Here is a 15810-nt window from a genome sequence, read left to right on the forward strand (position 1 = left end):
AGCTGCTGTGTGATGCTGCCTTTGCACATGTGCACATCTGGGTGTGTGCTGTGCCAGCGCCCTGCCCCAGTGTGTGTGACAGCCTGTCTGCAAGGGTGGTGCGGGCATCTTCAAATGGGACAGCATCACCGTGTGTGTGACACTGTCTGTGCCCCCCATGTGTGCCCATGAGTGCGCAGTGCTGCACCCCTCTACAGCTTCATGGGGGGGCTGTGCACCCCCAGCTGTGAGAAGGTCCCTGGCAGTGGTGGAGCCAGTGCCTGGCACGGCCAAGGTTAACTCTGCCAGAGCCCAGCGGCGCGGTGTGGGGAAGCTTTAATTTAATGAAGTGTGAGGCTTTTTATGGGCTTTTAATTACGTGGTGATAATTAACATTATAGGCCGCCGGGTCCCGCTGGTGCCCGGCTGCCCTGTGCCAGCTTCCGCCTGTTTGTAAATAAACCCCGCGGTCTGCGCAGTGCCCACCCCAGGGCACCCACCTGCTGCAGTGGGGAGCAAGGCCAGCCCCAGCCCCCTGCCCACATACTGGGGTGGAGATTTGGGCACAAGTTCAGGCAAAATGTAGGGAGCAAAGGGGTTCCCCCATTTTCATCCCCCAGCTGCCTAGGTTTCTCCAGCCCTCTGGCTGAGCAGAGCTGCCAGCTGGCAGTGCCAAACTTGGTCAGAGCAGGTGCAGACAGCAGTGCCACCCTTGTGCCCCCCTGCCATGGCCCAGCACAGCCTGGAGCAGCCCCCCACCCCCCTGTGCTGGGGCTAATAGGAAGCAATACATCAGACAGCACCTGGGCACATTGCCCACCTGCCAGGCACCCAATGGATTTATCACCCAGCACCCAGGCCATTTCCTGCCCTCCTCTAATCAGTAAATGGGGGCAGGGGACAATGCCAGCTCGCTTATGCATGTGAAGATGGTTGCAGGGAGGTGGCGACGACCCATGAGGGAGGTCCCAGAGCAAGGCCAGGGGACCCAGGTATCCGGGTAAGGCCCTCCCCCACGCCACTCCATAACATTTTCTCCCTCCCTGGAAGGACCAAGGGCTCAGAGCCCGTGTGTGGGGGAATAGAGATTAAAGCATCTGGGTGCCCCCCCACCCAGCAGCACTTGGGGCGCTGAGGAAGGTCTGGGGTGCCATACCCAGTAGGCATTAAGACCAGCACCCAGCTGCTCCCCCTCCCCGCATCCAGCTTCATGCAGGGAACCCAGGCATCTGGGCTCCCCTCCCCCACCCCTTCCCGTTTAATTTTTCCTAATGAAAGGCAGGGAGGATGGCGGGGAGCTGGGGCACCAAGGTCGAGGCTGTCTTTAATCAATCCCCACTGCTGGCTGGGTGCCCGGAGGAGCCTGCGGAGGAGAGGCTGGGGGCTGCAGGAGGGGGAAAGCATGGGAAAGGGGGGGATGCAGGGTTTGATCAAGGGCCTCCCAGCAGCCAGATGGGGATCCCAGTGCTTGGACTCCCCCTGGGACCCCACTATCCCTCACCGCCACTCCAAAGAAAAGGCACCGTGAATGCACTGTGTTGCCTGGCTGGTGTCAGAGCTGTGCACGAATCCTGCTAGGGCAGCTCCCATTCTTTGCAGGAAACACCCTCCCCCCCCAAAACAGCCCATCCCCCTGGGCACTCAGCCCCCAGTCCCTCCATACCCACCAAGGTGGGAACACAGGGGCTGGGGCCACACCCAGGCTCAGGCTGCTAAAGGCACTGGGCAAAGGAGGGTGACCTACAGCTGGGTGCTGGTGACAGCACTCACCCCATGCACCAGCACGGTGGGGCCCAGCCCACGGGTGAGCAGCTCCAGCTGGTGCAGGTAGAGCGGGTAGAGGCTGGTGTCGGCCGGTGGCCGCGGCAGGTAGAGGAAGCGCACGGCTGGAGCGGGGCTCTGCTCCAGGACAAGTCTGTTGGCGGCACAGACGTACTCATCCGACACTTGGGTGGCATTGGCTGGGAAGTTCACAGACCCTTCCTCCTCTTCCTCCTCTGCTGGGCCCCCCGGGGGTCCCTGGCGGGTTTGCCAGTGCAGGTGGGTGACAGCATCCCAGGGCACCAGCTGGATCTGGGCCTGGATGCGCAAGTCCTTGAGGAGCTGGCGCAGCTTCTCCTCCTGGGCGTGGGGCATGGCGCCCGCCTCCACGCAGAGGAAGAGGCGCAGGCGTGCCCGGCGCCAGGCCCGCGCCATGTTGAGGACACAGGCCATCTGTAGCAGGAAGAGGCTGCAGGTGTCAGCGTAGCGGGCGCTGTCTGGCCGCAGCAGGTTGACAGGCCAGACGTGGATGGAGGGCGGGGGGCTGGCAGCCCGCCGCAGCTCCCAGGCCTTGTCCAGGCTCTCCAGCTGCCGGGCAAGCAGGACATTACGAAGCATCTTCAGGGCATCAGCCACGATGCCCACATACTCCCGGGGTGACAGCAGCTTGGGGGCGGCAGGTGCCCGCAGAGGGGGGAAGCCCAGGGGGACCTCCTCACGGGCACTGGTGAAGGCAGGGTGCTGGGCCAGACCATCCTGCGGTGCTGCATCATCGTAGAAGCCCAGTACCAGAGTGTTGGGACGCATCCCACCTGCCAGAGAGACCATACCAACTTGGCTGAGCAGAAGTGGAGGACCCCACCAGCCCTCCTGGCACTGCAGATGCCAAGGAACCCCAGCTTGGCTTTGTCACTGCTCACACTGGTGATTCCAGACCCTTCAACATCACACACCCAGATGCCTCAAAGACCCACCTTGGCTTTGGCATTGCCCACCCAACACTTCTCCAAGCTCCAACTTGGCTTTGGTGCTGCCCACACCAGGAGCTTCCAAGACCCTTGGCATTGCCCATCCAGCCATCTTCAAGCCCCTCGACATTGCTGACACAGATGCCTCCAAGCCCAAATTTGGCTTCAGCATTGCTCACCCCAGATGCCTCCAAGCCCCAGTTTGGCTTTGGCATCACTCATCCAGGTGCCACAAAACCACTTGGATGCTCTTACCCCACGGAGGAAGCAGGGTAGACCCTCACACATGCCCAGCTAGGTTCCACTCACCAAGGCCAGAGGTGAAAAGGAGCTGCCGGACTCCGTGCCGCACTGAGGGTGCAAGAGTGAGGCTGACGAAGGCCTTGACATTCAGCTTGTCCACCAAGCTCAGCCACGAGTCCTGCTGGGGCTGCAGCGGGTCCGAGGGCAGCATGTCTGGTTGGGGAGTGAGAACAGCATCAGGGGGTTGGGTACCCCATATGGGGGGCTCACCCTGGTGTCCCCATGGCAACCTTCACCGCAAAACCAGTGCCAACCCCTGTGCCCATCCCATCACCCACAAGACAGGGAGGGTGGAAGCAAGTGCTTCCAACCAGAGATACGAGATTACACATAAATATATAAAAAAATACCCAGGCAGCCCCATCCCCCCTCCCCAATTTCAGACCATTAGTCACCATGGCAACGGTGGGAGTGGTGGGGAGCAGAGCTTGTGCATCCATTGGGGCGGGGATAGGGACAGTCACTGCATGTGCCAGGGAGCACGCGTGTGCAAACTAACATGCACAAGGGCGCAGAAACACCTGAGGCCCTTGGATGCACAGCAGCAGGCAAGACCTGAGGATGGACACAGGCACACACATGTGCAAGGCTGTGCCAAGTGTGTTCCCAGTGTGTGTTGTCCTGTGCAATGGGACTGTACTGTACAGGGGCACAAAGAAGCCCAGGTGGCATGTGTGGCACCTGCAGGAGCTCCACGTGTACAGGTAGGGATGAATACTTGAGTGCACACATGTGCAAACTTGCAGCACACGTGTGCAAGCATGTGTGGACAGGAGATGTGGGAGACACAAGCCACCTACGTTCCTCATACCAAGCCAAGCCACACCTGTGACCAAAATGCTGACATTTCCTCACTGTGCCCACCCTACTCAGCTGGGACTGGACCCCAAGGACTCTGGGAACCCACCAGCACCACAGCAGAGGCCACCAGCACTGGAGACAATGCAGACCCTCACCCAAGTCCTGCAGCTCAACGTGGCCCAGGACATAGAGGCCACTCTTCTTGAGGTCGTTGACGAAATCAATGAGACGGGCACTGCCTCGTGGGTTCTGCACCATCAGCAGCATCTGTGGGCGCCAGAACTTGACGTGATCCTTTCTCACATCCAGCATCAGCAGGTACTTCCGCACCTGGAGGAAAGGAGGGCAGCAGGTGAGGAATCCTCCTTTCAACAAACCAGCCCATGCACGTGCCAGCCCTAAGGACACAATGTCCAAGACAGAGCTGCCATGGGGACACCAGATCTCCATCACATGAGGGGAGAGTGGAGGAGAACAGGGCTCACCTGGTGAAAGATGAGGGCCTGGCTGATGTAGCCCCAGGTGCTGCTGGGTGAGAGGTAGTGGAGGGCAAGGAGGAGGAGGAGGAGGAAGCCCAGGCTTGCTGAGGCCGACACAGGGCTGATGAGGAACATCATGACACAACAGCCTGCGATGCCCAGCAGGCACGTGTGCCAGGTGAAGTACCGGAAGGTGGGCCTGGAGCAGGGAGAATCACAGAATCTTAGGGGCTGGAAGGGACCTCGAAAGATCATCTAGTCCAAACCCCCCTGCCAGAGCAGGATCACCTAGAGCACATCACAAAGGAAGGCGTCCAGGCGGGTTTTGAATGTCTCCAGTGAAGGAGACTCCACAGCCTCTCTGGGCAGCCTGTTCCAGTGCTCTGTCACTCTCACAGGAAAGAAGGTTTTTCTGATGTTTACATGGAACCTCCTATGCTCCTGTTTGCACCCATTGCCCCTTGTCCTATCACTGGACATCACTGAGAAGAGCGTGGCTCTGTCCTCCAGACACTTGCCCTTAAAGTATTTGTAAACACTGATGAGGTTACCCTTCAGTCTCCTCTTCTCCAAGCTAAAGAGACCCAGCTCCCTCAGCCTTTCCTCATCAGGGAGATGTTCCACTCCCTTCATCATCTCTGTGGCTCTGCGCTGGACTTTTTCAAACAGTTCCCTGTCCTTCTTGAACTGAGGGACCCAGAACTGGACACAATATTCCAGATGTGGCCTCACCAATGCAGAATACAGGGAGAGGAGAACCTCCCTTGACTTACTAACCACACCCTTCCTAATGCACCCCAGGATGCCATTGATCTTCTTGGCTACAAGGGCACATTGCTGGCTCAGGGTCATCCTCCTGTCCACCAGGACCCCCAGGTCCCTTTCTCCTACACTGCTCTCCAGCAGGTCAGCCCCCAACCTGTACTGGTACATGGGGTTGTTCTTCCCCACATGCAAGACTCTACACTTGCCCTTGTTGAATTTCATCAAGTTTCTCCCCACCCAACTCTCCAGCCTGTCTAGGTCTCCCTGTAATGGCAGAACAGCCTTCTGGTCTGTCAGCCACACCTCCCAGTTTAGTGTCATCAGCAGACTTGCTGAGGGCACACTCTGTTCCCTCATCCAGGTCGTTGATGAAAATACTGAACAGCACTGGTCCCAGTGCCGACCCCTGAGGGACTCCACGAGTCACAGACCTCCAACTCGATTCTGTCCCATTGACCACAACTCTCTGACTTCTTCCTTTCAACCAGTTCATGATCCACCTCACTACCTGACCATCAAGAGCACACTTCCTCAGTTTATTTAGGAAGATGCTGTGGGAGACAGTGTCAAATACTCTACTGAAATCAAGATAAACCACATCTACTGCCCTACCATCATCACCCAGTTAATTCCTCATAGAAGACTGTAAGGTTGGTAAAAAATTACTTCCCCTTGGCAAAACCATGTTGACTGCTTTTAATGACCCCCTCATCCTTGATATGCCTAGAGATAGTGCCAAGAATAAGCTGTTCCATCATCTTTTCAGGGATGGAGGTGGTCTATAGTTACCCGTGTCCTACTTCTTGCTCTTTTTGTTGACTGGAGTGACATTTGCTATCCTCCAGTCCTCAGGCACCTCTCCTGTTGCCCACGACTTACCAAAGATGATGGAGAGTGGCCTAGCAATGACCTCCACCAGTTCCCTCAGCACCCGTGGGTGTATTCCATCTGGACCCATCGATTTATGGATGTCCAGATTGCTTAACTGATCCCTAACCCAACCCTCATCTACCAAAGCAAACTCCTCCTTCATCCTGACTTCTTCTGGGGCTTTAGGAATCTGGGGCCCCTGGGAAGAGTTTGCAGCAGTAAAGACAGAGGCAAAGAAGGCATTCAGTACCTCTGCCTTCTTTCTATCCTGTCACCAGGGCACCCACCTCATTCAGCAGTGGGCCTATATTGCCTCTAGTGTTAGTTCTATCTGCAATGTATTTGAAGAAGCCCTTTCTATTGTCTTTGACCTCACTAGCAAGGTTTAGTCCCAAGGAGGCCTTAGCTTTCCGTACTGCCTCCCTACATCCTCTGACAACAGTCCTATATTCCTCCCTCCCAGTGGCCAGCCCCTCCTTCCATGATCCATAGATTCTCTTTTTCCACTTGAGTTTGCCCAGCAGTTCCTTGTTTATTTGATTTCCTACCCATTGGGATGCTCTGATCCTGAGCTTGGAAGAAGTGGTCTTTGAATGTTGATTAACTATCTTGAGCCCCTTTACCATCTAGTCCCCTGTCCCATGGGACTTCTCTTAACAATTGATTGAAGAGGCCAAAGTTGGCCCTGCAGAAGTCCAGGGTTCTGGTCCTGCTAGGTGTTCTGTTCCTCCCACACAGGATCCTGCACTCCACCATCTCGTGATCACTGCAGCCAAGGCTGCCATTGACCATCACCGCTTCAACCAGACCATCTGTGTTGGTGAGCACAAGATCCAGCAGTGCTTCTCTCCTAGTTGGTTTGTCCACCATTTGTATCAAGAAGTTACCATCAATACTTGGAGGAACCTCCTAGACTGTGAAAGGCTGCCTGTGTAGGCCTTCCAGCAAATATCTGGGTAGTTAAAATCCCCCATGAGGACCAAGGCCTGTAGTTGCGAGGCTGCTTTCAGCTGCCCGTAGAAAGCCTCATCAACTCCTTCGTCTTGATCAGGAGGTCTGTAATAGACCCCCGCAACTGTATCATCCATGCCAGCCTGCCCCTTAATTCATACCCACAGACTTTCCACTTGCTCCTCATCTGCCCCTGGACAGAGCTCAATACATTCTAGTTGCTCTCTCACATAAAGAGCAACTCCACCACCTTGCTTTGCTGACCTGTCTTTCCTGAAAAAGACATAGCCATCCATGGCCACATTTCAGTCATGTGAGCTGTCCCACCACGTCTCTGTAATTGCCACCAGATCATAACTCTGATACTGCACTCAGACCTCTAACTCCTTCTGTTTATTCCCCATGCTGCCTGCATTGGTGTGCAGGCATTTCAGGGAGCCAGCTGAGCACGCTGGTGGCACCCTTGGGATGCAGGAGGCCTTCTGGTCTTCGTTAATACTAGAACAATGCCCCTCTAGTTCAAACCCAGCTACAACCCCCTCCCACTTCTAGTTTAAAGCTCTGTGAATGAGCCCTGCTAACTCCTGGCCAAGCATCCTTTTCCCCCTTGTTAAAGGGGACAACCACTCAGCTGCAGAGCAGGCATGGCCAGGGGGGCTTTGCCAAGGTGCTGACCAGAAACCCCCAGGAAACCCCGCAGTGCCTGCCCAGAGATGTCGGGCACTGCAGATGCCTGTGGGAGAGGGCACTGAGGGGAGGTGGTCCCTCCCAGGGCACCGGGCAACCCCTTGCTGCCAGCCCCAAGCAAGTGGGGGCAACCTGGGCTGGGGGTGACAGTTACAGGGCTGAGGCAGCCCTGGCACAGCTGGGGGGACAGGGTAGTGTCAGGCAGAACATGGCAGTGCCAGCGGCCGTTGTGTTTGCTCAGGCTGGTGCAGGGAGGCGGAGGCGGGGAGGCGAGAAGCTGTTATTTTCTCTAATTGTTGTTTTTCCTGAAAGGTAATTAAAATCCTTTTCCACTGCACTTCATGGAGACCTCAATGCGGGGAGGGGCGAGCACCAGATGTGGAGTGAGTGCGAGGACTGTCACCATCCACCCCAGCAGCTTAACCCCGAGCACCAATCCTGCCCCGTCTATGCCTGGCCAAGGAAGAAGCTGGGGGAGGCCAAGCCCCAGCCTGGCAGACACCAGCTCTCCCTTGGGAACGGGGCACTCTGGGGGACCCTTGGGTAATGCCACCCAGCCCTGCTGGGGCACCACCTCTGTCCCACCTGAGGGACTTTCCCTGTTTTGGAGGCATAACACTCTGCACCAAGGGCAGCAGGCATCGTCCAAGAGGGAGACCAAGCTGTCCCCAGCCACCCTACTGTGCCCCCCTTGCCCCAGATTTGGGCAGCCCTGCCAGGCCAACCCCACATCAGGGTACCTCGCATCTCCCTCCCCTGGTGCTGCCTGCCACACAGAGTCCTCCTTCCTGGAAGATTTTTTTTCTCCCTCTCCCACACAGGATCCCCCTCCCTCTCTCCCCCTTCCCAGTTAGTTTAATTAGCTCTAATGGAAAGTGGGCTCCATCATGGCTTGGCAAGCTGCCCGGGGGATGCCGGGCAGGCACAGGCTATAAATTACCTCTGGAAAGCCTAAGGGGAGGGGGCGGGTGGTACCTGGTGGTGCTGGATTTATCTGTACCTGCTAAGCAAAGTAGTGCCAGGGTGTGGGGATTGTGCCAAGCCAGCACTACGCTGGGACCTGTCCCCTTCTCCCTTCCCAGGGACGGGTGTGTCTCTGCCCCCCCAATACCCAGGAGAGAGGTGCTCAGCATCTCTGCCCCACAGAGGGACAGCAGGTGCAGGGATGGCAGGGGAACCACGGATGGATGGATGGATGGATGGGTGCCAGCCCAACACCTTGGTGCAGCCTCCCTCCCCTATGCCAGCAGGTACCTGAAGTTGGGGGCTGATGCCCACTCCAGTGCCAGGCAGGCCAGGTTGACAGTGGCGTAAACCAGGAGGAAGAAGGTGGTCACAACCCCTGCGATGGTGTTGAGCTTCCCAGAGAAGAGCACAAGCTGCAGAGAGCACAGGGAGGCACCAGGTGAATGTACGCCCTGGGATGGCACCGCCTGAACATGCCTGAGCTGTTCCTGCCAAGCCTGGGACATGCCAGGGCAGTGTGATGAGAAAAGGGAACTGCTAGTGCCACACAGGCAGAAATCCCTGCCCCTTGCTGTGATTTATCCTTCCTTTATAGGCTCAGGGAGGGGATAGCACAGCCACAGCAAGACACTTGGAGCAAGAGCCCTGAGGGGAGATGCCCAGGACCAGGGAGATGTGCCAGGCTCCACAATGCCCAGCCCAGGTGCTAACCCACCTTCACCCAGCAAAGTCAGGAAAGGAGCATTGCCAGCAAACTCACCTGCACCACCAGCCAGGAGAGGATCACCGCCATCACGGGGTTCCCACTGGCAGATGTCTTCTTGGCCAGCGCCAGTGCCCGGCCTGTGAGCAGAGCAGGGAGGTTGGGCTGGGGCACCTCAGTGGGCACCAGCAGGCTTGGACACCAGCCAGAAGTCCTGTCCCCACCCTGGGTGCTGGGACAGGAGCAAACACGTGACCCAGATGGGCATGCACCAACCCACAAAGCACCATCCACACACCAGGAAGGGGGTTCCCTGGTGCCGGGGCTGCTCCTGAGCAGTAACAACCTGCCAGGTGGGCTCTCTCAGGTGCCAGCACACTCCAGGCACTCACCAAAGAGATCATCCCGGGCCAGGGCGTAGAGGATGCGGGATGCCCCGATGAGGTTGCTCATGGCTGCAGAGAGAGTGGCAGCATAGATGCCCACAGTGACCAGGGGTGGGAAGATGCTGATGTCACGCAAAAAGCCGTAGTCTTTCTGCAGGAGGGTCCTGGAGAGGGACGTGGACACACTGGCATCTTCCTCAGCTCTGGGCACCATACCCTGGCACTGGGCACACCCCAGCACTGAAGGCCCTGAGGAGGGGACAGGTGGCTTTACCTGCTGCAGGTGGCACACATGAGGAAAGCCAGCAGGTTGTAGATGAGGTAGGTGAAGAGCACGGCAGAGATGGTTCCCCGTGGGATGGAGTAGCTCGGGCGCTTCAGGTCCCCTGTGGGCAGGAGTGGGCAGCATTAGTGATTGTAGGCAAAGCACCCACCTGCTCTCCCACAGCCTTGCTGGCGCTTACCCAGCCTGACACCTCCTGCCCATACCTGACATGTTGGAGCCTGCCATGATGCCAGTGCACCCGTTGAACATCACTGCAAAGACGGAGCTGAAGCTCATCATCTGCCCAGTGGTGTAGTCCACCCCGTACCCACCTGCAGGAGACAGGAACACAGGCTGTCAGGGGCAGCACAGCCCCACCATATACCCTCTCTTCAATGTCCCCCTGCATAAACCACAGGATAAGCCATCCCAAGGCACCTGTTTTGTGCCCGCAAGCTCCTCCCACCCTCCAGTGAGGCCCCACTGATGTGGAAGTGCCAGTGTCACCCCTCCCTGAGGCGCAGGTGCCACAGTGGGTAAGGTGGGCAGGGTGGGGAGAGCAGCTCCTCACCGCCCAGGTTGTCTCGCAGGGTGGCAAGTGAGAAGCCAGTGAAGTTGCCGTTCTCAATCTCGGAGCCGTTGAAGTGGGGCAGGCGGATGGGCACCCCAGTGGGCCGCGTGGCGAAGAAGCTAACGAGGATGGTGCCCAGGACACCCGCGACGATGAGGAAGATGAGGAAGGTGGCCTTGGCATAGATGGAGGCACCCACGAGGCACACGAGGAGGCAGAGGGCCAGCAGCACGGTGCCGTAGAGCAGCTCATACCAGTAGCTCTGGGGCAGGACGTGGACACCTGAGCCTGCTTTTTGCCCTGGGCAAGAGACAAGCCAGGATCAGCAGGACTCAGAGCAGACATCACCAGGAGTTGAGAGCCACCAGCATTGTGCCAGGCATGGTGGGCACCAACTCACTGGCCAGAGGGCTGGGCAGACTATGCTGACTATGCCAGGCATAGTGCTTGGCATACCTGGGAGGGTGCTAGGCCTACTCAGATAAGGGACATTACCTTTCCCTTCCACCACAGGGGTACTCACCAGGGGGGATTCCAAAGCTGTCTACCACTGCCTCCACCAATCCCAGCACATAGAGGGCACTGCCACAAACATTGGCCAGAAAAAACATGATCCCGATGCTGCCCCCAAACTCCGGGCCCAGGGCACGGCTGATCATATCTTGCTCAAGTCAAGGGAACATGCCAGAAGCCCAAATCATCATCAGGGACCCCCAACCTTCCCTCCCAGGGAAGGGGCTTCCAGCCCCAGCATGGCACCCTGAGGCTTCTGGGTGGTCAACCAGATTTTGCACCATGTCCCCTGCCCTGGCAGCACCCACAACAAAGGATACAGTAGGCTCCTCCAGCATCCAGCGCCCCGTTGGTGGCAATGGCACAGACAGACAGCACCGTCATACCGATGATGAAGTACGCAACCGCAAACATGGCCAGGGCTTGGTATAACCCAGCATGGCCCACCACGAATCCTGCCGAGGACAGGGGAGAGGCCAGCATGTCTGTGAGCTGGGCAAAGACTACCCCCAGACAGGGTCCCCAGGCACAGCCAACCCCTCAGATCTTTGTCCCCACCAAAGTACACGGGCTGCTCCAGTCCATACCACCAGCTCAGCCAGTGCCCCCCCCCCCACCTCTGGGCATCCCCATCCTCCTGCCATGCCAGAATCATGCCCAGCCACACCCTGGGCACGGGTAACTCGGAAGGGAACACCCAAAAAGCAAACAAACAGGGCAGGGGTCCTGCTGCCCACCCAGCCCCAGGGCACTACAGGGGTGTGCTGGGATCCCATGCCCTGCTGTCACTCTCAGCGGGCAGCACGTGCCTTGCACTCCAGCTCAGGCACCAGGCACCGATGGGCTCCCCGTGGGGTTCGGTCAGCCCCCCCACTTCCCCACTGCAAAGCAGGAAGCATAAGCAACTCTGGGGTATCTCCACCAGGCGGGGCACTGCTTCCTAGTGTGTGCCTTCGCCCCCCAGGGACAGGACACCCAGAGCCCGCCCCCCCCCACACCGTGACCCTGCTCGGGGTGATAGGAGGCGAATCCGGCCGGCAGCGCCGCGGGCAGGAAGGGGCTGGCTGTGGCTGCAGGGAGATGCCCTATCTCAGCCACAAGTCAGGCCGCAGCCATGCCCGCGGGGGGGCGAGAGGCGTGCTGGGGCACAGCCAGACATGGGCACCACAAGGAGCACCTGGGGAAACAGACTGAATTTTGGGGCACCCCCTGTGGTCCCTGGAAGGCCGGAGGGTGCCCGAGTACCAAAAGCAGGGTTGGGGAGGGGGTGGGAATTAAAAGAGATGCCCCATAAGCAGTGTGGGGGTAAGCAGGAGGGGCTGCTTGCCCTGGAGATCTAAGGGGACTTTGTGGCACGGAGGAAGAGGGGGGCTGCTGGGGGAGGGAACCACGGCCCCCTTCACCGTGGGATGGTTCCTCTTCCTGGCAGCTCTCCTCCCCCTCCACCCCATACTTCCCTTCCAGCTCCACGGCCCCCCCGGGGTAACAAACCCCCGAGTGGGGAGGCTGAAGCAGGCCAGGGGGCCTCAGTGTTTGCTGTGGGTTAGGGGTTGGGGGGTCAGAGCCTGTGTGAGGACTCCAAGCAGGGGGATTGGAAGGAGGTGAGTGATGGCAGAGGAGAGCTGTGTCCTCAGCCCCCCAGCTCCAGGGGTCCCTCGGGCAGAGGAAAGGGCTCAGAGGCCCCCCTGAAGCCTGTCGGGCCCCCCAGGCACGCAGCCAACTCCCGCCCTGGGCTTTCTGTGGGCGGAAAGTGAAAGAGGAAAAGCCTTCCCTGTTCCCGGACTCAGGCTGCCTGTCCTGGGCCTCTCCCTGTCCCAGACCAGGCTGGGGCATGTCCTCCCCCCTAGACCCCCTAAAAGGCTGCCACTTCCCCTGGTCCATGCCCAGCCTGCCTCCCTAGTTCTCCCAGATTGTCCAGAAATTGACTTATAACCCAAACTGGGAGCAGACTAGGAACCAATCTGTGCTCTCCTAACAGTGCAGAGAGGGTGAGGTCCTGGGTGCCTGACAGGGGACACCAGGGTCTTGCCCTTGGGACATCTTCTGGGAGAGAACTAGAATGCTGGAGCCCAGCACGGGGGAATGCCTGGGAAGCAGTCGGGTCCCAGCACCGGGGATAGGGGTACACAAGGGCACTGGAGTCCCATTTAGGGAAGGCACAGTGGTCCTGCCCCAGGGACACTAGGGCAGCAGACTTGGTACACTTACTTGGGAGCACTGAGGTTCCCATCCCGCAGGTACAGCAGGATCCCTGGGGACCCCGGCTCCAGATGGATGGGTCAGGAGAGGACACACAGCACTGTGACCCCAGCCTGGGGGAGGACTGAGAGAGCACTAGGATTCCAGACTGGGGACACTGGGGCGAGCACTGGAGGGAAGCAGTGGGAATGCAGTCAGGAAGCTCAGGAGAGGGCACTGGGAGGGCACCGAGAAGACTGGGGACCCAGACTGAGGGCGCTCGGGGGCAGCAAAGGAGCTCCAGGCGTGGGGGGCTCCGGACGCGGGGGACCTCGGGAGGACCCGGGGCCCGGACCGGTGGTACCAGGCAGGGCTGGTGAGTCTCAGGGGTCCCCAGGCCGCGGCTGGGAGAAGGAAACGGGGACGCCCCGGGGGGCGGGGGACTCACCGAGGCGCAGGAAGAGGACGACGCTGAACATGGAGAGCAGCGTGGGCACCACGACGCCCAGGAAGGTGGGCAGCTTGCGGGGGGGGGCGGCGGCGGCGGCCCGGCCGCGCTCCCAGCCCCGCTCCTCCTCGCCCGAGCCACCGCACAGGCGGTACGTGAGCAGCGCGCTCCGCTCCGAGCTCGCCATGGCCCGGTTCGGCCCGGCCGCGGCCCCCACCGGCCCCGAAACGCGCCCGGCCCCGCCCGCCGACCCGCGCCCGACCCGCAGAGCCCCGCCCCTCCCGCCTGGCCACGCCCACGAGCCCCTGGATAGGCCACGCCTCCAGCCCCGCCCCGCCGGATAGACCACGCCCCGACCTGGAGGACAGGCCACACCCCAATCCCTGGGCACGCCCCGCCCAAGCCCCGCCCAAACACGTAGGCCCCGCCCCGGCACGCCGGCAAGCCCCGCCCCTTTGATGACCCCGCCCACAGCCCCCTGCTCCTACCCCACCCTCATCATGGCCCCCGGCCCCAAACGCACCCTCCTAGTGGCCCGCCCCCCCCGGCCACAGAGGTGGCCCAAGGGCAACACCCCCAGAGGGGCCCCCCAGTGTCATCGCACACCCCGAATTCCCCTGGCCCACCTGCGGCAACCCCATCCTGGTACCCAGCGCTGAGCCCCCCTATCCCGAGACTCACACCACTCCTCCCGTCATCCCAAAAACTCCCAGCTGCCCCTCATCCCCCAACGGCCGAAGGTACTCCGTGACCAACACCCCAATACCGACTCCGGCACCCCAAGTCTGTCCCCAGGCACCCCGGTACTGCCCCACGCCTCCCGGTGTCCGCTCCCCTCGCCCCCCCCCCCTGCAGGTGCCACCCGTGCTCAGCTGCCTGCGCCAATTACCGGACATTCGGGGCCCCCGGGGGGGCCGACCCTCCCTCCCTCCCCGCTGCCGGGGCTGGGATCTGCCCGGGCCCCGGGGTCCCACTGCCGCCTCCGCCCGGGGCGGCCGAGCGACTCGCCAATTAGGTTAATGGGGTTGGCACCGGCACCGGAGCCGGGAGGGGCGAGCAGGGGGTACGGTTGGGCCGAGGACCAACCTCACTCCGGCTTTGGGGGCACTCGCGTGGACCCCCACGGCGCAATCGAGGGGATCCGTGCAGGGTCACCGGAGAGGGGTGCGGACCGCTCCCCGCGATGAGACGGTGCTGCCGCCCCCCGCCCCGTCTCCTATCCCCGCAGTCTCCCGTGGGGCAGCCGTGCCCCCGTGGTGTCCCCGCGGCCGAGGTGGGAGCCCGGCGGGGCCGCGGCTTTCATCTGCGGCGGGCCTGTCGCCGTGCCAGCCGCGGGCAGCGCCGCGCCTTTGATGTGCCACTGAAGCGGCCATTGTCCGAGCCCCGCTGGCACCATCAGGGCCGGGGGGGGCTCGGGGGAGCGCGGCACGGCCGGGGCTGCGGGCACGCAGGCGTCCCTGCCCCTAATGGGGACGGGGATGGAGGCACAGGCACCCCCCGGCTCCCAAACGGGGATGGGGACAACGGCCACCTCTCGCACCTAATGTGGACAGAGAGGGGGACATGGGCCCCTTCTGTCTCCCAGTGGAAATGGGGACATGAGCACCCTCTGACCTCTAAAAGGGTATGAGGACACGGACACCTTCGGCCCCTAACAGAGGCAGAGGTGAGAGCGCGGGCATCTCCCGTACACCAAAAAGTGACAGGGATGCGGCTGCACCCTGCCCCAGTCAGAGGAGGTGAGACCAGGCCCGTGGGCACATTAGGTTGGCAATGGGGACAGGAGGGCAGCATGGGCACTCCAAAAGTGTAGGGACAATAACAAGCCAAACTGTAGACAATGGGGGGACCCCCGCCAGCTGGACAGGCGAGTGTGCCTCCCCCCCCAGTCCCTGGGGCCAAAGCTGCCCCCAGACCCGGGCATGCTGCCCGCTTGCTGCCGAAGAGCGAGGGGCAGCTGGTGCCCCTGTCCCGGCCCCACCTTCCCCCCTACTCCCCGCGGGGCGCGTCCCCTGTCCTGTACCCCAGGCGAGGAACGGCCTTAGCGTGGACACGGGGTGCCGGGGGGTTCCCGGGCGGGGTCCCCTGGGGCAGCGGGTGCTCAGTACGGGTTTGCGATGCACCTGCACGGGGCAGCCCGCTCAGTCAGCGTTGTGCTGGCACGGAGAGACGGACCGCCCCACCCCCGCACCTTCCACACGGATTCCCCCGGCCCG

General features: G+C 60.6%; 1 protein-coding gene across 1 annotated transcript; it reads right to left on the reverse strand.

The window, feature by feature from the left end:
- Window positions 1-331: 331 nt before the first annotated feature.
- SLC12A9 (solute carrier family 12 member 9) lies at window positions 332-13820 on the reverse strand. Its single transcript, XM_051626794.1, has 13 exons — window positions 13595-13820; window positions 11289-11423; window positions 10979-11116; window positions 10456-10755; window positions 10109-10216; window positions 9894-10005; window positions 9626-9783; window positions 9291-9373; window positions 8819-8943; window positions 4298-4490; window positions 3968-4142; window positions 3018-3164; window positions 332-2552 (listed from the first exon to the last, which is right to left on the reverse strand). The coding sequence occupies exons 1-13, from the start codon at window positions 13779-13781 to the stop codon at window positions 1720-1722; spliced, it is 2694 nt and encodes an 897-aa protein (XP_051482754.1). The 5' UTR covers window positions 13782-13820; the 3' UTR covers window positions 332-1719.
- Between the last annotated feature and the right edge of the window lie 1990 nt (window positions 13821-15810).

The sequence above is a fragment of the Apus apus genome, chromosome 8 (assembly GCF_020740795.1).
Source record: "Apus apus isolate bApuApu2 chromosome 8, bApuApu2.pri.cur, whole genome shotgun sequence".
NCBI lineage: Eukaryota > Metazoa > Chordata > Aves > Apodiformes > Apodidae > Apus > Apus apus.